At 59.5% G+C, this 24,180-nt stretch overlaps 1 protein-coding gene across 4 annotated transcripts; it reads left to right on the forward strand.

The window, feature by feature from the left end:
• Positions 1-21,723, forward strand: Jag2 (jagged canonical Notch ligand 2; the record flags this gene model as incomplete). 4 transcript variants are annotated; one of them, XM_055593135.1, is given in 26 exon segments in its annotated part: positions 1-45; positions 233-583; positions 7,092-7,149; positions 8,642-8,893; positions 8,990-9,050; positions 12,155-12,285; positions 12,367-12,486; positions 12,631-12,744; positions 13,062-13,175; positions 13,317-13,430; positions 13,519-13,565; positions 13,677-13,850; positions 14,595-14,745; positions 14,828-14,980; positions 15,055-15,168; positions 15,372-15,485; positions 15,590-15,703; positions 15,823-15,939; positions 16,356-16,383; positions 16,456-16,541; positions 17,003-17,116; positions 17,209-17,324; positions 17,684-17,932; positions 18,444-18,581; positions 19,878-20,034; positions 20,200-21,723. In XM_055593135.1, coding segments are annotated over 26 exon segments (3,729 nt in total), but the record flags the coding sequence as incomplete, so codon positions are not given.
• Between the last annotated feature and the right edge of the window lie 2,457 nt (positions 21,724-24,180).

Consider the following 24,180-nt stretch of genomic DNA (forward strand, 5'->3'; position numbering starts at 1 on the left):
CTGCCTCGGCGGCTGCTGCTGCTGCTGCTGATTCTGTGCGTGCAGGTGAGCGGGGCGCGCGGCGGCGACGGGCGCGGACGGGGCGCACCGGGCCGGGCCGCTCCTCCGGGCCGGGCGGCGCGCAAGCGGCCGCAGTCCGGAGCCCTAGGAACGGCGCGAGGGTGGGGGCGGGGCGGAGGCTCGGCGACCCCCGGCCCGCGCCTCCCTGCACTCCCCGCTGCCTTATTTTTAGGCGGCGCGGCCCATGGGCTATTTCGAGCTGCAGCTGAGCGCGCTGCGGAACGTGAACGGGGAGCTGCTGAGCGGCGCCTGCTGTGACGGCGACGGCCGGACGACGCGCGCGGGGGGCTGCGGCCGGGACGAGTGCGACACGTACGTGCGCGTGTGCCTTAAGGAATACCAGGCCAAGGTGACGCCCACGGGGCCCTGCAGCTACGGCTACGGCGCCACGCCCGTGCTGGGTGGCAACTCCTTCTACCTGCCGCCGGCGGGCGCTGCGGGGGACCGAGCGCGCGCGCGGTCTCGGACCGGCGGCCACCAGGACCCGGGCCTCGTCGTCATTCCCTTTCAGTTCGCCTGGCCGGTACGTGCGCCCCTCCCCCGCACTCAGCTTCCCTGCGCGCCTCGGCGCCCGCCGCGGTCCCTTCAGCACCTGCGGCCGCGCGGGTGCGGGCCGCGCGCGCCCAGACGGGGCGGGGCCGGCAGGGGGCGCCGCGCAGCGGGCGGGCCTGGGACGCGTGCTCTCGCGACCAGATTCGCGCCTGGCCACGTGGGCGTGCGGGGTAGCCTGGGGGCCGATAGGCTCGGGGTCGCGGCGGGGCGGGGTGGCCAAGGCCCTCTTGCACGGCGGCTTCGGAGTGTGCCTACGTCGCACTGCGCGTGGGGAGGTGCGAGGCGCCTGCGGCCCGGCAGGCTGCGCAGGCATGTGCCCTGCGCGTGCTGGGGCTGGTCTGGGGCAGGCCCTGGCGGAGCAGTCCGGGCCCGCGGCCAGCCTGTTCCTGCCCTGCAGTTTCCTGGATGCCCGGGGGGCATGGACAGGCGCCTGGGACCTGCGCTGGGATGGCCTGGTGTGTGTATGTGTGTTGGCAGAAGCTGCTACAGATGGGAAGACCCCCTCCCAAAGGGAAGAGACACTAACTGAGGCTCCAAGTTGTAGCCCTCTCTGGCACTTAGTTTCTGGAATTGGGAAGCATCCTGCCTGCTTAGGGTTGGCCAGCTCAGGCAGGAACCCAAGCCTGGGCATGCTAGGAAGAAGGATGGTGTGGATCCAGCACTGGGGGAGATAGGCCCCATGCCTGTGATGGAAAGGCCTGGGAGCAGGGAGCCTTATGGTGCTTGCTTTTGTTTGCTTTCTGGTCCTGGCTCATACCCTTACCTGACTGTCTGCAGGTGTGGCATTAGATAGGCTCGGAAGTGCATGTGGACGTAGCCTTGAGAATCAGGTCCAAAACAGCTGGTATGGGTGGGTCTGGAGGCCTTTGATTAGGGAGTGGAGTGGCATATCAGACAGTGACCCAAGAGCTTTCCTGACAGAGGACCTGCGGTTGGTCCAGCCACCGAGACCGTGGGAGTGAGTCTGCCTGGTACCTTGGTCCTGAGGGAGATGCAGAGCTGGGGGCCAGCCATGGCCAAGATTGGGAGGGCAGGGTTTCCCCTGCTGTGCTCTGCCCTTGCTCTGAGCCCCGGAAAACTCCTTCTTCCAAGGCCACCCAGCTTGCGTCTCCATCCTTACACCTTTTCCTGCTCGCTAGGTACGGTGTCCTCTGTTCCAGGGCCTAGCCAGGCCACCTCCTGGGGGCTTGTGATAGGAAGTGTGTCCCTGAAATGAAAAAAGGCAGGGGCAGGCCTGGGAGGGGCCCTAGGCAGTTACTATTGGGCCCCGCCCCCTTCGCCCCCACAGCAGCACAGCAGGCAGGTCTGAGCAGGGCCCACAGCCTGTCATCTGCGCTTGGGCCCGAGCCAGCGTGGCTCTAAATCGCTACCTGAGGATGTGTTTTCTGCTCGAGTTGGCAGCGGTGGGTGTGGGGGCAGGGAGGGCCTGGAGGAATGTGGCGGGCCAACGCGTGTCCCTTGTGGCTCTTTGCCCCGATGGCCGGCTGGTTGGTGTGGGACGGGATGGAACAGGCCCTGGCCTTTCTTGGAGTCAGGGTACCTGGTCTTGAGGACATTTTAACCTCCTTCATTCTGTTTCCAGCTGGCTTCCCCAAATGCCTTAGGATTGGACAAGTTTCTAGGCCTGAATGGAGGTTTGGGGTTAAAGGGTATCCTGTGTTTGGGGGACAGTTCTAGCTCCCATTCTCCCCTTCTTGCTGCATGACCTGGCTGCCAGGTGTCGAGCTGGTGCCGTGATGGCAGTCCATTGGTATTTCCGCTCTTCGGCAACAGCCCTGCGGCCATGCTGCTTGGTTTGCCACAAGCTCAGCTCTGCCCGGAAGCCAGGGTGCATTTGGAATCCAGTTGTCCACTGGAGCATTTGGTTTCTGGGGGCAGCAGGGACCAGCTGGGACTTGGGTACCTTGAGTTGGAGGAAAGATGGGATGGTGTGGAAGATGGGTGAGAGCAAGCACCGTCTCGTCACAAGCCACCCCCCTTCTCCCCCCTCCCCCAGCCTGCACTGGTGTCGTTGTGGCTCTGGGTGTATCTCAGAGCCTCTGAGTGGATTCTTAGATGCAGAAAGGCGCAGCAACCCACATCAGATTGCAGATGGTCCCAGGAGATGTGTGTCTTCCCTGGAGTGGCTCTGCTGCCTGCCTCTACCTAGCAGCAGGGAGGCCATGTTCACCACACATGCTTGAGCTCTGTGGGCTGAGCAGGTGGCTGACAGAGGGTTCTGAGAAGAGTAGGTGTTTTCCTTTGGGTTCCAGTGGATGTCGTGTTCAGGGGGTTCCTGTGAGCTGAGTGAGGAGAAAGGCACTTTTAACCCGTATAGTGGGGCTCTGCTTGTGAAAGGCTGCTAGAGAGGGCAGGTCTCTGCTTACAGGCCTTCTGCCTGAGTAGCTTGGCGTTTGAGCCCAGGGGTGCGGCCCTGTCCAGTCTGTTTCCTTGGTGGCAGACCAGTGATGTTTGCACTGTCAGAACTGGAAGACTGGTGGTGTGAGCTCCGTGGCCCATCTGGGGTTCATGAGAGAGTGTGAGCTGGGTCTGAGGCTGACCTGGTTTCTGTGTCTCAGAAGGGCTGAGATAGCCACAGCTCTGAAGCCTGGCTCTCCTCCCTTGAGGTGGATGCAATACCTTTTGACAGGGAGTCCTGAAGCCTAGGTCTGTAGAATGCCCAGCATGTCCTAAACTGAAGTCCCCAGTGTGGCTTTGTCCTGTGTAAGTCCTTCCTCTCCCCTAGTGGCTGTTCAGCACATGGCCAAGTGTGTTCTTGAGTGTGGCAAGGCAAGGTGGTCAGGGGAGGACTGTCCCACTAAGACAGAGGGCTGAAGGGTGCTGTAACTAGTCAGGCGGAGGGTGCTGGAGCAGGCCGGGTGCATGGACACTTGGCCTGGCCCTGTGTGACCCAGATGGGTTATTCTGGAATCTGTGCCTAGCATGTACCCTGAAGGGTCATGCTGCCCTCCGTGCCTTCTGGGACGAGGACGGGCACTGACCTCCTCATCACGCCTGTGGACGTCCCACGCCTCCCATATCCCCATGAGACCCTGAGTCCTTGGGTGGAGCTAGGGGCAGGTGGCACTTAATTCTGTACCTGACCTTCTCCCTCACGGTCGGAGCAGGATTCAGACATGGAAGTGGGTAGCCCTTTGTTCCCAGGCCCACAGAAGTGGTTGGAAGACAGGGATGTAGTGTGATGGGCAGAGGGTGAATGTGAGCATCTGGGTTGGCAGATGCATCTGGGGGATCTAGATGGAGTGGGAAGTGGGTTAGGCCAGTGAGAGGTCCCAGAGAGTCAGGCAAGGGCCTGACGTAGAGAGTTGGTAGTGAGGAGATGAGGAACACTAATCCCCAAACCCAGAGACATCATTGTTAGACATCATTGTTAGTTAAGACTGAAGGTCTGAACTAGTCCTGTCCACATACCCCATCCTGAACTAGTCCCGTCCACACACCCCATCCTGGACTAGTCCTGTCCACACACCCCATCCTGAGCTGGGTATGGCCATCTCCGTCTTGATCCTGAGTTAGCTGCAATCCCAGATGACCATGAGGAGTGTTAGGGTACCCATTGGCTGATTGGGTGTTTCCTTCTTCAAAGAGGGAACCTGGGTTCTCCAGCAGTGGGTGAGTGGGGCACGTAGGCTAGGCCTCAGCTAGTCTCATGTGAGGTGCGGCTGTCTAAGCTCTGCCATGGGGTGGCCTATTGTCTGCTATCCTGTTAGCTTGGTCTGAGGGCTAGGTGGAGGGATTGCAGGTAGACTGGAGCCCAAGAGAGTTGGCCCTTCCCCCATTCCCTTGGGTGACAATGCTGACAGGGGCCTAGGCCTCTCCAAAGTTTTGATTTCAAGAAATGTGTCTGTGTTTAGGGATCGGGGCATTGGCAGCAAGTGTTGAGCTCTGTCAGGGGCTAGCTTAGAAAGCTGGACTAGCACCTGATGTTGGGCTGCTGAGTACCCTGGCAATGGGGCCAGGTGGCACACCGGGCCCAGGTCTGCCTTTCCTGTGTTTGTCTGCTGTTCTGTTAGCTCTGTCTGAGGGCTGCGTGAGAGGATTGCAGGTAGACTTGGAGTTTGACCAGACAGTTCTGGAGTTGGGTTGGGGCCAGGTTTGTGGGAAGAAGCTCTGGTACACAGACCTCCAGAGGCAGGCAGGCAGGTGGCCCATGAGGGCCGGCCTAGGAGGAGGGACCAGGATTTTCTCTCTGTTTCTGGGGAACCTGGGCAGGTGATAGCTCTCTGTCTCTCCCATAGTCCTCCAGCTTTCCCAGCCTGCCCCCCAACACACACTCCAAGGACCCCAAGATCCCACAGGCTTCTTGCCTAGGCACCATTGTCCCTCTGTCACCTGTAGGATTTGGCTTCCCAGGCAGGGATGCACACTGCCATTTGTAGTGAGGGATGTGGTCCTGGAGGCATGGGGGAAGGGAGGAGCTGGGGGGCCACTGGCAGGTGGGGAGAAGCCACAGGTGCCGCCTGCCTGCTGGCTCAGGTTCTCCCTGGATGACTCCCTGCCATCCAGGTGTAGGGAGCCCAGCTGGCGGGCGACAGGCCCTCTTGGGCAGCGGGCGGGCCCGTGTCCCTGCGGGAGCAGGTAATCGGAGCCCTGGGCTCAGGCTGAGGTGGTGGTAACCCTACCTGTGTGGCTGGCATGGGTTTCCTGGGAGTGTTCCTGGCTTGCCTGAAGCCCAGGTGTGTGCAGAGAATCTAGACCCCAGCTTTTATGCCTGCCTTGTGGCTATTGCCTCTATACCTAGCTGGTGGGCTTGGCTAGTAGCAATGATGGCAGTGAGCTCACGCCCAGCCTACCCTCGTTGCTCCTGTGCAGCAGCAGAGTGCTGAAAGCTGCTGGCCTCAGATCCCACTGGCCACCTGCTTTGATGGGAATCAGTGAGGATGTCCATAGTGGGTCTGTGGAGCGCTGTGCACTGGCCCTCCCTGTTTCACATTCCTTGCGCTCTCAGCCCTCACAGGGCTTTCTCCCTTGGGCTATGGCCTATTTCTCCTGGGGCTGTATGACCCAGGCTCTTCCCTCACTTTCTCTGGCTCCATCTGTTGGTACAGGGGCTGTAGGCAATGTGTGAACTATGCTCTGCACTCTAATCAGTGGGTGGGTGAAGGACGCTGAAGAAACAGGGAAGGTAAGGCCTGGGAAGAGACTAGGTGCCCCACTTGCCGCTGAGGATGGCTTTCCAGGTGGTTGGCATGGTGTGCTGGAGTGCAGGTGGAAACTGTGGCGCACCCAATAGGCTCTGTACACAGGCAGATGAAGAGAGCACAGTGAGGATTTCTTAGGCTTTGGTGGATGGGGCTGGGAGACCCGTGGTTGCTCGGAGACCAGGGAGAGGAGCAGCTAGGGTATGAGGGTGGGGAAGAGAACTTAAGGGGCACTTAGTATTAAGAAATCTAACAGTGGCTTCATTCGCCCAGGGGGCTTTTAGAGGAGACCAGTGGGCCTCTGCTTTCAGCCTTGCTCACAGTGGCATGGGCCCTGTGTCTTAAGACAGGTGTTTGGAGGAGGAGGTGCCAGAGTAGGAAGTGGGGCTGTCCATGTTGAGGTGCCAGCAGACAGGAACTGGACAGAGTCTCCCAACACCCTGCCCAGTGAGGCTGGGGTGGCAGCCTGAGTAGGGAATGGGATAAGTTCTAGAAGGCTTAGACCAGGGTAGATGGGGTTCCAGTGAGTTTGAGGGGAGGGCTCGAGGACCGAGAAAACAGCATAGCCAGGCTGCAGAGGAAGCCGTGCCTGGGGGACAAGGGTGGTGGGCTTAGGCCACCCTCTCACAGGGGTGGGTCTTATGTTGCCAAGGTAACAGCTAACAGCAGTACTCATCATGTGGCCTGGGGCAGAAGGGACAGATGGTGAGGGCTGGCCATAATTAGAGACTGAGGCTGTTCTGAGCAGAGCATCTCTTGAGCCTCAGTATCCCCTACCTGAACAGCAAGAGACCCTCCTAACCCGTGTCCTGGGCTGACAGTTACACTCTGCTGGTTTTGTCTGTTGGGGGCTCTGGGAAAACACCTCCATGCGCCTGCTAGAGGGACTGCTGAGAAGCCAGGGCGCCATCCTCTCACGTGGGCTTAAAATATAGAGCAGTACATATTTCCAACCTTAGTGAGGGGCAGGGATGTGTTCCCATAGGAACTGCTCTGCCCACAGATGCTTCATCCCCTCCCTTTATCCTCTCCTGATTTCAGGAGCTTGCATGGGGGGGCTGAACTCAGCCTTGGGGACCCCCAAGAGTAAGGAGTCAGAGTTTCCTAAGAGGTACAGCAGGGAGAGTCCTCCACTTTTAAGCTGGGATATCTGGGGTCTGTGGAGGATACAGGCCAGTGTTGGGGACAGGGATGGGGATGGGAGGACACCACAGGGTCATCTGCTAGGCTTGAGCAGCCAGAGCCACACAGGCCAGGGGCTTGCACCCTACCCCCACCTGCATAGCAGCAGGTGGGAGGGAGCCTCCGCCCCTGACCAGCTGCCCTCTGTATCTGCAGCGTTCTTTCACCCTCATTGTGGAGGCCTGGGACTGGGACAATGACACCACTCCAGATGGTGAGTGTGCCCTGGACTGGGGGATGTGGGTGGGTGGCTAGGTGGACGGAGGCTGCCAGTAAGAATTCCCCCAAGGTGCTGAGAAACTGTCCCCTGGGCCAGAGTGCTTGTGTGCAGGTCCCCGGTCCTCCGGCCGCTGAGGGCAACGGCTCATGTATCTTGAGGATCTTGTTCTGGTGTCAAGGAGCTCTCCATATTTGTAGCTTTGCAAAGCTGTGCGTATAGTGTCCTTCGTTCCTGGTGTCCTCAGTGCACTCTTTCGGGGTCCATGTTGGTGACACAGTGGAATGAGATACCCTCTGTGGGGGTATCTGGCTTTGTGGCATTTCCTCCACCTCAAAGCTGACTGTTCTATGTGAGGTGTGTGTATGTGGTGAGGTCACGTCAGCCTTTCAGTGATGAGGCAGAGGTTTTCCGTGGACAGATGGGGAAGCTCCTTGAGACAAGAGTGATAGCAGGTGCAAAGACCCAGAGGCAGGATCAGAAAATCTGGGTGGAGCTTGAAGATCTGGGTGGAGTTCTTTGTGGTGGGGGCTGAGGCCATCAGTAAGACTCTCTTGAGGTCTAGCAGGCTATGGGGCCAGTGAGGATACTGGCCTCTTCCTGGGGATGGAGTGCTCTGGCTGCTGTCTGGGCAGAGTCTGCAAGGCCAAAATAAAGCCAACAGGGAAGATGAAACAGCCGGCTTTGAGAGTATGGGTCTCTGACTGTCCTCAGAGGTGGAGGCACAGGGTGGCTGATGGATTGGACCTGAGGTTAGGGTCAGATGTTGAGACCTTCAGAGCAATCTGACCATGAAACCCAAGTCCACCAGTGATGTTACCAAGGATATGTGAACCGGGAGAGCAGGGAGCTCAGGGTAGGGGTCAGCCAAGGTCCAAGGAAGGCAATCAGGGGCCTTAACAAGGGCAGGCCAGTAGGCCTGAGGCAAAGGCACTAGGAGAGCTCTAGCCCAAGGCAGTGAATACCCATGTAGTCCTGTTCTACGGCAGCGGGAGGGCTCTGTGACGGGCTGCCATAGAGGCTCCCAAACGGCAGTGGCGGGAGCTGTGCACTGGGAGGTCCCGCTGCGGGACAGTCCCGCCTGTGTAAGTGGGGTCCCAGAATTGTGTTTTGAGGCAGGTCGGTAGGGTGCTTCTAGAAGCCAGAGGCAGGACATGAAGGAGAGAATGATGGCCCATGGCTGGTGTGGTGCCCAACGAGTGTGGAAGGAAGCTTAGGCCTTATAGCCCTCTTGACCCGAACCTCTCTTCGTGAGGGTGGAGCAGGAGTGCTAGCTTCCAGGGCCCTGGGTTAGAGTTTCTGCCCCCACCCCCCTCCCAGAGGTCTGGACAGTGTCTCCACTGCCCTCTGCCCCTGGCTCCTGCAGGGGTGGCAGCCTTCCTCTGCCCGGCTGCCCTGCGGCCCCCAAAGCTGCCTGGTAGGCCTGTGCTGCACCCCCGGGGGACCGACGGGTAGCCGATGCCGCTGGCTGACTCTGCTGCTCCCAAAGAGGAGCTGCTGATCGAGCGGGTGTCGCACGCCGGCATGATCAACCCCGAGGACCGCTGGAAGAGCCTGCACTTCAGCGGCCACGTGGCACACCTGGAGCTGCAGATCCGGGTGCGCTGCGACGAGAACTACTACAGTGCGACCTGCAACAAGTTCTGCCGGCCCCGCAACGACTTCTTCGGCCACTACACCTGCGACCAGTATGGCAACAAGGCCTGCATGGATGGCTGGATGGGCAAGGAGTGCAAGGAAGGTGAGGGGGTCCCTAGTGTGGGGGCGGGAGCACACACGGGGCAGGGCCAGCAGGGCTGGCTGCAGCTCTGCCTCTCTCTCTGCCCCTCTGTTCCAGCCGTGTGTAAACAAGGATGTAATTTGCTCCACGGGGGATGCACCGTGCCTGGGGAGTGCAGGTGAGCACCATGCCTGCCCTTCTCTACCCGAGTTGCTGTTGAGCCTGCAGCAGCTGGGGCACCTTGAGGGCTTCGGTAGGCCACGGAGTATGTGTTTCATGCCAGGTACCCACCGTGCAGGGAGGCAGATGCCACAGAGCTGAAGTGGGGCCCTGCCCTTGTGAACCTCGTGGCTGTGAAGGGGGCAGTGTTGTCCTGAGCATGTGCTGTGCCCAGTGACGCCTTCCCCATAGGGCATCTAGATGGGGACAAGGGAGGTAGCCAGGTGGTCACACCACCGAGAGACGGAGGCCAAGGTAAATGCTCATAAATATGAGGAGTCTGCTGCCCAGAGAGCACAGTAGGAAGTCATGGTGGCACACTACTGGGAGAGACTGACACAGTCCACAGAGGGAGGTGTGCAGGCTTAGGGAGAAGAGAGGCTCTGTCAGGAGAGGCTTAGGAGAACCACATAGCCACTGGGTAGGAAGAGCCAGGGTGGCAGTGAGGAGGAAGGTACTTGGGAGGCCACAGAAGGAGAGTCATGGGCCAGTGGGGTGGAGGTGTGGGCAGGGCCTGCCGATACTTTCAGGGGCAGGGATTTGATGATAAGCATGATGTGGGTGCGCAGGATGGCCAAGAAGGACCCGCAAACCTGGTAGCTGGAGCTACTAAACTGTGGCACTGTGGTGGCCGAGGTAGGGATGGCTATGGGAGAGGCAGGCTGGCGTGCATAAAAAAGGGCGTTTTGGATAGGCCTGGCCTTAAGGCAGCAGAGCACGTGGCACCCAGGATTGTTCAGAGCCCAGTGGTCAGGTGGAGAGAAGAGGCTGGGGATAATTTTGGATGGCAGCATTGGAGGCATGTAGACAGAGACTGACAGGCGGCTTGGCAAGGGGCTTGACAGAGCTAAAGGGAGGCTGGAAGGGGTCCTGCAGCTTGGAGCAGAGAGTAGAAGCCCTTGGAGGCCCGTGAAGCCTTGTGGAGGTAATGAAGTCAAGGTGGTAGCGTAGAGGGTCGAGCAGAGTGGGGCGAAGGTTGTCACCCTCGGGTGTGTGAGCTGAGGTGCTGGAGGGTGTAGGAAAAGGGTCGGAGATGAGGCACACTCAGGTTGGTGGAGCTGCAGCCGTAGGCCTACCAAGGTATGGTTCTCACCATCCCTGGGTGCCCTCTGAGGGATGGGCGTGCTTCGTGTGTGTTCTCAGATTCGGACAGTGAGGCAAGTGACTCACACAGGCATAGACTGTTTAGTCTGGAGAGGATGGCCAGGGGGTGGGGAGTTGAGGTGGGCTGGGGAGGGGTGTGGTGGCAATGGCCTGGTGGTTATGTGAGCAGCAGCCAGGGCAAACGGAAATGAATGTGCAGTGGAGATTCCCCCAGCACCACTGGCACACGCTGGTTTCAGACAGGCTTAGTGTGACTCGAGGCAGTGTGTGGAGCACCTGGCTCAGGATGGGCCACATCCTAGGAGGAGGCAGGGGCGGGGCGGGCAGCAGAAGTTGTCCATGGGGATAGCTCTCTGCCTGGTGTAGTCTTTTACAGCCTGGCTCTGAGCAGTGTGCTGGAACTAGGCATGAGTTACGGGCAGATGCGGCCCACTGGTGGTAAACACGGGAGCCTGCCCTCAACCCCACGCTCACTTTGTGGCCCAGGGAGTATTACATTACCTTGGTGGCCTTACCAGCATCCCCATGTGGTCAGTGCTGGGCAGGAGGGAGATGAAAGAAGTCAGCTTCCCCGACAGTACAGGAAGGCTGTGGGTAGCACACAGACAGGAACACTGGGGAGATGAGCTGGGGGGTATGGGGCAGTAAGTGAGGGCCACGCCTCTCCCTGGGCTGGAGGGGGAGGCCAAATGGCCTCCTGCTGTCCAGGGCTCAGGTTTCAGCAGAGGACACCCCTCCCCAACCGGATGCTACTGCGGAGATGGCTGCGCTTTCCTGCCACCCTCCCCAGGCCCTGGAACTGCTGGCAGAAAAGCCACAAGGTGGGGTCTGGTGCGGGATGTCCCGCCCAGGGTGGAGAACTCACCCTTGGGACTCACAGGGTCTGGGCTCTGAGCTAGCCATGGTGCTCCCTGGTGGATGACCCAAGGCTAGTCACAGCCTCATTTCTGTCCCTCAACTCCCCATGTCACCTGGAGAGAAGACTCCAAGTAGAGATGGGAAGCCTACTACATCCTTTAGACAGCCTCAGTTTCCCTACGTGAGCCTGGGTGAGCCAGGCTGATAACTGCCTGTGTGCGTGGCTCCAGGCAGCTCAGGAAGGGCTGTGGTTTTTCCTTCTATAAAAATAACTCCTGTGGCGGGTGTCAGTGTGGAAGTGACGTGGCCTGCACGTCATTCCTGCCCCACAGGACCTTAGCCTTTAAGGAAGGGGCCCCCCAGAGTCTTGTCCAGGGCCCAGAGGGCAGCATGGAGAGCCCTGTACTCCCACCTGCTGCCTCTGCTGGCCACCTACTTACATCCTGAGGGACTCCCCAGAGGGCGGCACTAATCAGCAGCATGGGCAAAGCCAGGTCTTAAGGCTATGGTGTCAGCTGAAACCTTCAGGTCCACATTTTGGGTTCAGTCCCACTTAGTGTGGCCCTCCCATCGGGCCGACTAGGCAGCCCGTGGCTGGACTTCCCTAGGAATCAGAGAAACCTCTGCCTTTAAGTAGCAAGGAGAAGATGGGCAGTACCTCAGGTCACACAGCCCTTGGGCTAGGTGGCCATGACCTCTCCTGATGTCTCCTCATCCTTCTCAGACCCTGGTTGCTGCTGTGGTCCCAGCAGCACCTGGGGAGCAGGACCTGGCACTACATCCCTGGGCCTCCCTCAGCTGGGCCTTCCTTCCCGGCGCCTGCTTGTGGGGCCTGGCTCAGGGCTGAGTCCTAGAATAGCTCAGGGAGGAGTGACGGGACAGCTGGGCCGACCATCTCGGCCAGTAGCCGGGAATGCCTGTGACAGTGAGGTTGGCCGGCGGGCTGTAACCCCTGCTTGGCTCAGAGCTGTTCTCTAGGGCCAAGACCCGGTGTGTGTGTTTGTGTGTGTGTGTGTGTGTGGGGTGGCCTGCACTTCTGTGCCTGCCTCCCATACCCCTTACTCATCTGCCCAGCTCATGGCCTCATCACTCGGTTCCCAGGTGCAGCTATGGCTGGCAGGGCAAGTTCTGTGACGAGTGTGTCCCCTACCCTGGCTGCGTGCACGGCAGCTGTATGGAGCCCTGGCACTGTGACTGTGAGACCAACTGGGGTGGCCTGCTCTGTGACAAAGGTAGATGGTGGGCAGTGGGCAGGGCCAGGCCTTAAGCTCTGAAGCTGGGCCCATCTCTGAGAGTCCTACCCTTGTGCCCAGACCTGAACTACTGTGGCAGCCACCACCCCTGTGTCAATGGGGGTACCTGCATCAATGCGGAGCCTGACCAATACCTGTGCGCCTGCCCCGAGGGCTACTTGGGCAAGAACTGCGAGCGGGGTATGTCGGAATGCCGTTTCCCAGGGAGCCTGGCTGCGCCCGCTTTTCACCGCCTTGTCCTTGTACATTGAACTCTGGGTCTTGTGGGCTTGGGGAGGGTGCCTGAGCTCGGTAGGTACTATTCTCCTCACTCCGGTTCCACAGCCGAGCACGCCTGCGCCTCCAACCCATGTGCCAACGGGGGCTCTTGCCATGAAGTGCCGTCAGGCTTTGAATGCCACTGTCCATCGGGCTGGCGTGGACCCACCTGTGCCCTTGGTGAGTGTCTGGGGCTCCACAAGGTGGAGAGTGGGCAGCACCTCCAGGTGTGGGTAGAGGGCTGAGCCCACAGCGGACAACCGGTTCCTTTCTTTACATGGGACTAGGCACCCCTACTGCAGACAGAACCCCCATGGGCTGTGTCTCCGCTCATTGGCCACGCCTTCACACTCACTGACCATACCCCATCCCCACAGTCCGTGCGTCCATCCTGACCAGAGATGGCCCCACAGTCACTGGCCACGCTCACCCACTGACTTTGCCCTCCATTCGCTGGCCACACCCCAACATTTCTCTCTCTCTCTCTCCCCCTGCAGACATTGACGAGTGTGCCTCCAATCCGTGCGCAGCAGGCGGCACCTGTGTGGATCAGGTGGACGGCTTTGAGTGCATCTGCCCGGAGCAGTGGGTGGGCGCTACTTGCCAGCTGGGTAAGGGCTCCCTGGGGGCCGTCTGTGCACGGGCTGTGCGCTGCGCATGTGGCTGCTGCTGCTGGGGCTGCAGGTGCCAGGTGCCGGGCACTGTGGGAAAGTGGGGCCTGAGCCCCACGGCTCCCCTTGTCTCATTCACAGACGCCAATGAGTGTGAAGGGAAGCCGTGCCTTAATGCTTTTTCTTGCAAAAACCTGATTGGCGGCTATTACTGTGATTGCCTCCCGGGCTGGAAGGGCATCAACTGCCACATCAGTCAGTATGGGTGGGCGGCGCAGGTGGGCGGGCTGGGGAGCACAGAGGGGGCGCCCCTGACCCTGCCCACGTGCCCTTCTGCCCCTAGACATCAATGACTGTCACGGGCAGTGTCAGCATGGAGGTACCTGCAAGGTGAGACGGCTGCCATGTGCCCTGCCGAGGCTGGGGAGGGTGGAGGGTGGCCCGAGGGAAGCGGGATGGGGGCTGCATGAGGCTCACCCACCCACCTGTCCACACACCTAGGACCTGGTAAATGGGTACCAGTGTGTATGCCCACGGGGCTTCGGAGGCCGGCACTGCGAGCTGCAGTACGACAAGTGTTCCAGCAGCCCCTGCCGCCGAGGCGGCATCTGCGAGGACCTGGTGGATGGCTTCCGCTGCCACTGTCCGAGGGGTCTTTCCGGGCCTCACTGTGAGGTAGTAATTTGGGAGGTTTTGGTGGGAGCTACCCCACGGTGTGCCGGGAGCACTGCCCACACGGTCCTCAGAAGCCTGGCTGGGAGGGCCTTAGGGCATCCCCAGAGACAGGCTTGTCCTTTGTCAGGGCGATCTCATGGAACCGTGCAGGGAGGCAGCCTGCATGAAGACCCCCACAGGCAGAATCAAGTATCTGATGATGTGGGGGCCCATCACGGGGCAAGGGTGGGCCTGGGAAGAAGTGGGTGACTGCCATGGCTACCGCTCTGACCCCTATTGGGGGATCTCCTTGGTCCTTAGCTACACGTGGTTTTGCTCTGGCCTTTGCAAAAAGGGTTAGCCTCCTGCTCAGTGGGCTTCTTAGGGGCCCGTGGCAAAGGCCTGGCTTCAGGTCCAGGGAGCATGGCAGTGCTGGCTTCGGGAAGGACCTCTCTTGGTTCTGAGGGCAGCCTGGCAACATGGGGGTCAGAAGCTGGCCTTCCTGCCGGCAGGAGGAGCCAAGGCCGGATGCTGCCTGTGGGAGGCAGAGGAAGCCTGGCTGCTGTGGAGGCGAGGGCGGTAGGAGGGGGCTGCTGGCCCACAGGTGTTTCCGTCCAGCTGATGGTGCTTGGACCATCTCGGGTGGGCGGGAGCTTCAGCCTGGCCCTGCCTGGTCTAAGGCGGAGAGGGCCTGGTTGTGTAGAGTAAGCGGTGCTTCCGTGAAGAGCTGGCCTCTCGAAGATGCACGCCCCCATTTCCCTGCAGGTGGATTTGGATCTCTGTGACCCCAGTCCCTGCCTCAACGGTGCTCGCTGCTACAACCTCGAGGGTGACTACTACTGCGCCTGCCCAGAAGACTTTGGCGGCAAGAACTGCTCAGCACGCAGGGAGACGTGCCCTGGCGGAGCATGCCGAGGTGCCGGGTGGGGCGCCCCTCCCCCAGGGCGGGTGGGAGCCCAGATGGAGGTGGGTCTGATCCTTGCCCATCTTTCCCACAGTGATCGATGGCTGCGGGTTCGAAGCAGGGTCCAGGACCCACAGCGTGGCGCCCTCTGGCATATGTGGCCCTCATGGGCACTGTGTCAGCCTGCCTGGGGGAAACTTCTCCTGCGTCTGTGACAGTGGCTTCACAGGCACCTACTGTCATGAGAGTGAGTGGCACTCGGGTGGGTGGGGCGGGGCAGGCCGGCCCGCGCAGGGCCAGCTCACCCAGCCTTTCCCGCAGACATTGACGACTGCATGGGCCAGCCCTGCCGAAACGGGGGCACGTGCATCGACGAGGTGGACTCCTTCCGCTGCTTCTGCCCCAGTGGCTGGGAAGGCGAACTCTGCGATATCAGTGAGTGTGAACCCTGCCTTCCCCCGCCTGCCCCGCTGACTGAGGCCTGGCTCCACCCCTGTGCCCTACTCAGCTTTGTGTGCATGGCCTGAAGTCTTGGGGTGGGATCCCAGGCTCCCATGTGCTTGGGCCCAGCTCTTGCTCTTCTCCGTGAAGCCCTCCCCAGCGCCGGTGACCCCCGCTGACCGGCGTCCTCCCCCCAGATCCCAACGACTGCCTCCCCGACCCCTGCCACAGCCGCGGCCGCTGCTATGACCTGGTCAATGACTTCTACTGTGCCTGTGACGATGGCTGGAAGGGCAAGACCTGCCACTCACGTGAGTGCTGGGGGGGGGAGGCAAACAAGCAGGGGGGCTGCTCGCCAGGACCCCTCGGTGGTCGATGTGGCCCGCCCGCCCGCTGAGCGGCCATGTGCTTGCAGGCGAGTTCCAGTGCGACGCCTACACCTGCGGCAACGGCGGCACGTGCTACGATAGTGGTGACACCTTCCGCTGCGCCTGCCCTCCGGGCTGGAAGGGCAGCACCTGCACCATCGGTGAGGCACCCGCCCCCAGCACAGCCCCCCCACCCCACGCCACCACCACCCTGGGCTGCCTGCCCCAGCCGTCGGGGTCTGCCCAGGCAGCCCAAGAAGCCCTCTCTCTTTCCTTGCAGCCAAGAACAGCAGCTGTCTGCCCAACCCCTGCGCCAACGGAGGCACCTGTGTGGGCAGCGGAGACTCTTTCTCCTGCATCTGCCGGGATGGCTGGGAGGGCCGTACCTGCACACATAGTGAGCTGGAGGGGCTTCAGGTGGGGGAGGCCTGTGGGTCCTGCTTATCTCCACACAGCTCCCCACCCCTTCTTCCCATGGCCCGGAAGAGCTGCCCCTCCACCTGTCCACCTCACACAGCCACGCTCTGAGACCTGCCCTGCCCCTAGCCCAGATCTGCAGCGTCCATCTTCTCCCCTGACCCAACGCTGTGCAGCCCGAGGCTCCTGCCAAGACATAGGTCCCACTCCAGCTATAGCCCCGTTCCCGGTGGCTTGCCTGGGGTTCCTGAGCCTTCCTGGCACGTCCCTGCTGGCCGTGCCAGGCTGGTGTGGAGAGGATAGTGTCTACCCATGAACCTCAGGCACAAAGATCTGCTGCCCAGGTGTGCTGGGGAGGCTAGGGCTGAGATAACCCTGTCTTTCCCTCAAATCCAGATACCAACGACTGCAACCCTCTGCCCTGGTGAGTGGCAGCCCAGGAGGCGGGGGGGGGGGATCTCGGGGAACCCATTCTGACCACCCCCTGCCCTTGCAGCTACAACGGGGGCATCTGTGTCGACGGCGTCAACTGGTTCCGCTGCGAGTGTGCGCCTGGCTTTGCGGGCCCTGACTGCCGTATCAGTAAGCAGCCTGCGTGGATAGAAGGAGTGAGATGGAGGGTGGGGGTCTGTCCTGGCCCCTCCTGATGACCTCGGTGTCAAGAGCTGAGGAGCACAAACATCCATATCCTGATAGGCGGTCTCTCTTGTGTGTCTGTCCTATGGATTCTTAGTTCCTCCCTGAAGAGCATCTTGGGAGGAGGGAGGCAGGCTGCAGGGTGCTCAGGTTCCCTCTGACTGTGAGGATGCTTCTGTGGGTGTGGTCACCTCAGAGGCCCCTGCATGCAGAGGTGGCGGAGGAGGGAACCAGCCTGTGGGTCAGAGGGCTTCAGATCGGCAAACTGACAGCGGCAGCAACACTCTCAGCCTAGGTAGCTGTGGGTCAGGGGCCGCTCGCACCCTCCCATCCTCCTGCCTGTCCACACCCCGGTCCCTGTGTGGGATGCTAGCCTGCCGTAAGAGACACAGCCACTTTCCCCGCAGACGTGGATGAGTGCCAGTCCTCGCCATGCGCTTACGGGGCCACCTGTGTGGATGAGATCAGCGGCTATCGCTGCAGCTGCCCGCCGGGTCGCTCTGGCCCCCGATGCCAGGAAGGTAGGCCAGCCGTGACCGTGTTGGTCAGGGCGTGGACCAGCTCATCCTCCAGTGCTTGGATTCTCTGTTGAGCCTCCTCCTTCTCACCACAGTGGTCATATTCAGGAGGCCCTGCTGGTCCCGGGGCGTGTCCTTCCCACATGGGAGTTCCTGGGTAGAAGACTGCAACAGCTGCCGCTGCCAGGATGGCCACCGGGACTGCAGCAAGGTGGGGCCGGCCCCTCACCCACCCTGAGTAACCTGAGCCTCGAGGCTCACTCAGATATCAAGAGGCTGGTGCAGGGGTGGGGGTGTAGGTGGATAAGGCTGCCCACCTCCGAGGGTCATTCTAGGGGTCTTGGGCCCACCTCTCCTTCCAGTACACTTAGGTAAACTGAGGGCCACCCCAGGGTCCGCCTAGCTCTTTCTGCGTTGACAGAAAGTCCTTTCCGGAGTGGAGTTTTGCCTGCCTCCCTAGGGCCCCCGGTGGTGCAGACACTGGCGTGAGACTCATGTCTTATCTGGATGTGCTGCCTGTGCCTACCTGTGGTTCCACATCCCCGTGTGTCTCCTGGGGTGTCTTCCCAGGTGTGGTGTGGATGGAAGCCTTGTCTGCTATCTGGCCATCCCAGTGCTCTGAGTGCCCAGTGCCCACCCGGGCAGCAGTGCCAGGAGAAGACCCTGGGTCAGTGTTTGCAGCCGCCCTGTGAGAACTGGGGGGAGTGTACGGCTGAGGAGCCTCTGCCACCCAGCACCCCCTGTCTGCCACGGACTGCCCACTTAGACAACAACTGTGCGCGCCTCACATTGCGATTTAACCGTGACCAAGTGCCTCAGGTCAGTGATCCCGGGCACCTGGGATTTCAGAGCTCACCCCCAGAGTGATAGTCTGGCCACAGCTCTGCTCCCGTAGACCAGAGGCCCATGGTTGTGGGCCAGAGGGAGAGAGTCGATCCAGTCTGGGCTGTCTACTTACCCAGCATTCCAGGGGCCTAGACCGCAGGGTTGCTGTGGGCCACTATACTTTGGGTTGCCATCTAAAGGCTAGTTCTTGCTTCTGAAAGTGTCCCATCCTCATGCTCTGGGTATTTAGAACGAACCTGCCTGACCCCTGCGACGGGTGCTTGGAACCCACCATGCCCATCCTGCCAGACTGTACTTTTCCTAAGCTCCTCCCCCACCCTCCCAACCCCCTTCTATTACCTACAGATGTACCGGGTCAGGGGCAGGGAAGGCTCCCACTGCTCTTCTTCTGCCTCATGGACAAAGCCCTGCCCCTGCCAGCAGAGAGATGAGTGGCCTCAGATCTTGGCCCTAGGCCCTGCTAACCTGTTGCTTGTCTGCTCAGGGCACCACCGTGGGCGCCATCTGCTCTGGCATCCGAGCCTTGCCTGCCACGAGGGCAGCGGCCCGTGACCGCCTCTTGCTGCTGCTCTGTGACCGTGCACCCTCAGGGGCCAGTGCCGTGGAGGTGGCTGTGGTGAGTGTGAGTGGGGGCCTGAGCGGGCGCTAAACCCTCAGTGGCTGTGACAACGCTGGCATCTTGGGGGGCAGTGGCAAACTGGAGGAGGGGCCATTTACATGGCATAATGGAGGCTGGAGAATGGGAACTTGAGGAGCCTGGTTTGGCACCCCCTCACACCACCCCCTTTCCCCGGCACCTCCACAGCTGAGTGGGCTGGGTGCGTGAGATGCTGTATCCACTTGGACAGCAGCAGCAAGCTGGGCTTTAAGAGCTATAAGAGAATACCAAGATGCTCAGGTGGTTGGTGGTCTTGTTGTTGTTTTGGTTTGTTGAGACAGGGTTTCTCTGTGTAGCCCTGGCTGTCCTGGACTCATTTTTGTAGACCAGGCTGGCCTTGAATTCACAGAGATCCACGTGCCTCTGCCTTCCAGAGTTCTGGGGTTGCAGGCGTGGGCAGTCCGTGGGAAGGCAACAAGGACATGAGATGGGATTCTATTATGAGGAACGGCCTAGAGCCCAGTGCGGTTAACAAGAGCTTGTTTCGGTGAGGCAGTGCTGGCTACATGGAATGGAAGGCATGGTTGAACAGAGGCATTGACAGGCCCAGGGCAGAGGCAGAAATGCCAAGGTGGGCACCAGACTAGTGGGAAATGGAGTTTCATGAGCAGCAACTGCCAGGACTCCTGTCTCAGCCACAGAGCACAAGTCCCTTTTGCCTGGCTTCTGAAGCTGTGGACATGGGCTCTTGGGTAGGATCCTTCACCTGCACATAGGAGGTGGGAGAGGATATTCTGGAACTATCCCTGAAAGAGGCAGCCATGACACGGCAGGGGTGGAGGCGAGCAAACGGGAGGCTGAGGCAGGAGATCAAGGTAGCCTTGTGGCATGTAGCAATGAAGGGCACAGTATTCGGGAATGGGGGAGAAGAGGAAATGCCTTGGGTGCAGGCTGGGTGCTAGTGTGTGATCAGAGCACACAGGAGAGCTAGAGGTGGGGCCCACTGTGTTTGTGTAGCTCTTTAGGCGCAGATCTGGGAGCTGGAGGACTGAGGAGGTTGCAGGGGTTTGACGGGGAGAGTCGGGCCACTCGCTAAGTCTCTGTGCTGGGCGCATTCCTGCCATCAAGATCCTGTCCACTGAGTTTCCCGTCTCTCGGTCTCCTTGCCATGCACAGCACAGCCACTGACTCAGCTCTACCCATGGCAGCCCTCTGTGATCTGGCTAGGAACTAGTCAGGGTATGGGCAGCGGCCATAGCAGGCTCCTGGGATGCAGACAGGGTACCTGAGGGCTGTCCCCAGTGTCATCCTCTGCTACAGTCTTTCAGCCCAGCAAGGGACCTGGCGGATAGCAGCCTGATCCAGAGCACGGCCCATGCCATTGTGGCTGCCATCACTCAGCAGGGGAACAGCTCACTGCTGCTGGCTGTCACTGAGGTCAAAGTGGAAACGGTTGTTATGGGCGGCTCTTCCACAGGTGAGCTGGCATGGCGGGGGTGGCTCACAGACCAGTGGGAATCGGCGGGTGGATGCTTCTCTGAGGGATGAGACATCTGTTGCCACCAGCGCCCTTCCGGAATCTGAAGAGACCTCGCCTGGTCTCGGGCCCCCAAGAATGCTTACTTCCTCTCCTTTCACCTAGGTCTGCTGGTTCCTGTGCTGTGCAGTGTGTTCAGTGTGCTGTGGCTTGCCTGCGTGGTCATCTGCGTATGGTGGACCCGAAAGCGCAGGAAAGAGCGCGAGAGGAGCCGCCTGCCACGGGATGAGAGCACCAACAACCAGTGGGCCCCGCTCAATCCCATCCGCAACCCCATCGAGCGGCCGGGCAGCAGTGGTCTGGGCCCCGGGGTCCACAAGGATGTACTCTATCAGTGCAAGAACTTCACACCGCCGCCCCGCAGGGCAGCAGAGGCACTGCCCGGGCCAGCTGGTCACGGGGCTGGTGGGGAGGACGAGGAGGATGAGGAGCTGGGCCGTGGAGACGGGGACTCCCCAGAGGCAGAGAAGTTCCTCTCACACAAATTCACCAAAGACCCCAGCTGCTCCCTGGGAAGGCCAACCTGCTGGGCTCCAGGGCCCAAAGTGGACAACCGTGCAGTCAGAAGCAGCAAGGATGTGCGCTGTGCCGACAGGGAGTAGGCCAGCTGCGAGGCTGGCACCCAGAACTCTTGCCGGCACCACGCTGCCTGCCGGACCATAGGAGGCCAAGGCCGTGTGCATAGTTTCTTTATTTTGTGTAAAAAACAAAACCAAAAACAAAAAACAAATGTTTATTTTTTACGTTTCTTTAACCTTGTATAAATTATTCAATGGCTGTCAGGCAGAAAACAACGGAGTATTCTCGGATCATTGCTATTTTTGTAAAGTTTCCGTGTCCGCACGCACTGTGGCAGGAGAGCAGGGCGTGCTTGTGTTCTCACCAAATCGTATAATGTTTGTTAGCACAGGCTGTCGCTGTTTACAGAATCTTCTTTTTTATTCCTCATTTGAGTTTCTCTCTGGCTGGAGACCCGTGGGCTGGGCTGTGGCTCTCAGAGAGCTCTGTACTGACAGCATGGCCTGAGGCTGTCAGCAGGACTGTGGCTGTTGTCTTAGCTGTAGCTTCCTGTCAGTGGCACCCATGGCAGTCGGCCTGGCCTGTGGATGTCAGTGGGACCTGTGGCTGTTAGAACATCTGTGGCCATTGGCTTGTGGCTGTCAGTGGCACTGGCTGCTGGGGCTGGCCTGTAGCTGTCCATGGGACCTGTGGTGGCCCATGTGGTGCCGGGTACCATAGCTGTTGGTGGCGCCTGTGGTTGTCAGAGGGGTTGGAGGTCACTGGCGTGGCCTAAGGCTGGCAAGCAGACCTGGCCCGTGCCTTGGCCGGCCCCTCCAGCCCACTGTCCTTGCTTCCTCCGCCCAGAACTCTCCAGAGATCTCCAACTGTGCTTTCAGAAGTGCCCTTCCCAACTGCTCGGTTTCCCTCCCGGGACGGCGGCAGTATTGAAGCTTGTGACAAGTGCCTTCACACAGACCCCCTCCCAGCTGTCAGCGTTTGCCGTGGGCACCAGGCCGCTGCCCACCTGCCAGCCCCGGCCCCCCTCCTTGAGAAAGTGCATTTCTGTAAATATGTACATATTAAATGAATCACTCTGTATATTTGATTTAATAACTTAAACGTTTTGGCCTCCCTGTTCTTTGGGCTGTTCCTTTTTTCTACTTGTAGTTGGGGCATAGGGAGAAGGGACACATGGGGGTTTTGGGCCATTTGATGTGGGGTCTTTGAGGTCAGGTGGTTCTGCTGACCTCAGCGCAGTAGGTGACTTCAGCCTCGAACATTGCTGGAGTTCTGCATTAGTTGACACTGCCTTTAGTGGTACTGTCCTGGGGACAGGGTACGGAGAGTGTGGGTAAATGGCCTTTGTGAAACAGGGAACTGCTCAGAAATGATGCGCTCAGAAGACCTAAGAGACCCCAAGTTTGAGAGAAGGAAGCCCAAGGACAGCATGGACTTCTGGCCAGTGCCCTCTTGTGTTTATCTTACGTAGGAACAAAGGAATGAGCTGTGGTGGCTTCAGGGCTGGGTGTTGGGAGCCAGTCCTGGGGCCACCTGCCAGTCTGTACACAGGCTGTTTCACCCCTTTGCGGGGCAGAGGCTGGCAGAAGGCAAAGAGCAGGGCCAGATCTCACAGCTGTGAGGAGCAGCTTAGTTCTCAAGCGGTGGGTCTCGCTCTACTTTTTGCTGGGTAAACAACCTGGCCTGGCCACTGCCAAGGTTTTTGCTGGGGATACCTTGTGCCATTTCTCTGGACTGCAGTGCATGTTATGGGGGTCTTCATGGTAGCTGCTGTGTCTTCCCAGCAGTAATAGACACGGAGACGCTGGGCAGTCCAGAGGCAAGACTGCCAGGGAGGCATGGTCAGTCTTCACCATGACTTGGTAAGACATGAGGCTTACGTCCCCACCATTACACTGCCTGGAAAGCCCCCTAGGCTTCAAGTTTCTTCTTAAATGATAATTCCTGAGGCCCTCAAGTGCACAGTAGAGATAAATACAAACCTCCCCACCCCAGAATTCTGCCTATGTTATAAATGATGTTTCAAGGTCATTGAGCAGACCACAGTCAAGAAGCCCAGACCTACGGAAAGCCAGGCCTGGGATCAGCAACCTGAGGGACAGACTGCGGAGGTGTTTGCATGCACATTAGGGTTTTCAGTCATCAACCATAGAGCAAGGTGGCTTACCATGCTCTAAAAAGATATCTAAGAAGTGCTGTGTGGTCCGAACCAAGCAGAACCTACAGAGGTGAAGAGTTGTGGACCCAAATGAAAACTTTCAGGTAAGTTTAGCAGATGCTGTGGAACGAGACGATGAGCCTCAGAAGATGCCCAGGGCGGGGAGAGAACCCAAGCATGACGAGAGGGGTTCAATGCCCAGTACCCACATCAAAAGCCAGGTGTGCTGGCACGTGGTTGTGAGTGCAACGCTGGGGAGACAGACAGGAAGATCCCTGGGGCTTACTGGCCAGCCAGCTTTGTCTGCTTTGCAAGTTTTAGGCCAAGGGAACCTGCCTTAAACTAAAGACGGATGGCTTCTGAGAAACGATTTCCAAGGCTGACCTCGGGCTCCCCTGGGTATTCACAAATGCACGTGCACTCACAACACATGCATGTCTCCTCACGAACATGAGTGACTACACACACACAACCCAGATGCCACTCAGGGACAAAGGATGGAAATGGCATCAGCAGCCATTTCAGGGTATGGGGCCTGTCGTGGAAGTCCTGGTACCGTGTGTGTGTGTGTGTGTGTGTTGCTAAATCATTCTTCAAGGGTGTGTATGGCATGCTCATGACTGCCTGCCTGGTGCCAAGGGAAGATTCCATGGACCAGAGGGGCTCATAGGATGAAGTCTACCTCACGCCTGCCCAAGGTAAGGTGCTGCTGTAGACTAAAGTGGGAATGGCACACGCGCTGTATGTGTATCAAGTGTGTGAGTAGCTGGGTACTGTCCAGTGTGCTGGTCCATTTCAGGTTCCAGCTTCCCTGACACACTACACCCTGCTCAGGCCTGGCTTGCTTGGCAGCTGAGAGTTGGCCCCACTCAGGTACACTGGTCCCCAGCATAGATGTCCGCCGACTGGCTACCGCCAGCTCGTGCTGATAGCTGCACTAGTCTGAGTGGCCCGTGCCCAGCCACTTAGCTGGCTCCACATTCTCCTTGGTCTCGAATCCCTGCTGGGCTGTAAGTTCTGGCCCCACTCTCAATGTGGCCACTGACTAGGGGAATGTAGGCCATTCAGCTGACAGCGGGACTCCCATGGGCAAGGGTCAGGGTCAGGGCCATCCTACTCCCACAATAGCCTGTTCCCTCTGGAGAGCTGAGTAATTAGCTCCATGGGGGCCTGAATCCTCAGCAAGTCCAGCCAAAGGAAAACTCACTCATAGGCCCAGCTATCTGCTGTACACTGTCACCCCGAGGCTGGCACTAGCCCTGGGTTTTCCCTGGTGGCGTGAGGAGAAATCAGTCTGTCCCTGTAACTGTCATAGCCTTCTAGCTGGCCACCTGCCTGGGGACACTGCTCCTATCCCCTACCCATAAATTCTGCTGCCCAGATGGAGAAGAGCAAACTTTGGGACTGAA

This window comes from Psammomys obesus, unplaced genomic scaffold, assembly GCF_907164565.1.
Source record: "Psammomys obesus unplaced genomic scaffold, mPsaObe1.curated_primary_1811, whole genome shotgun sequence".
NCBI lineage: Eukaryota > Metazoa > Chordata > Mammalia > Rodentia > Muridae > Psammomys > Psammomys obesus.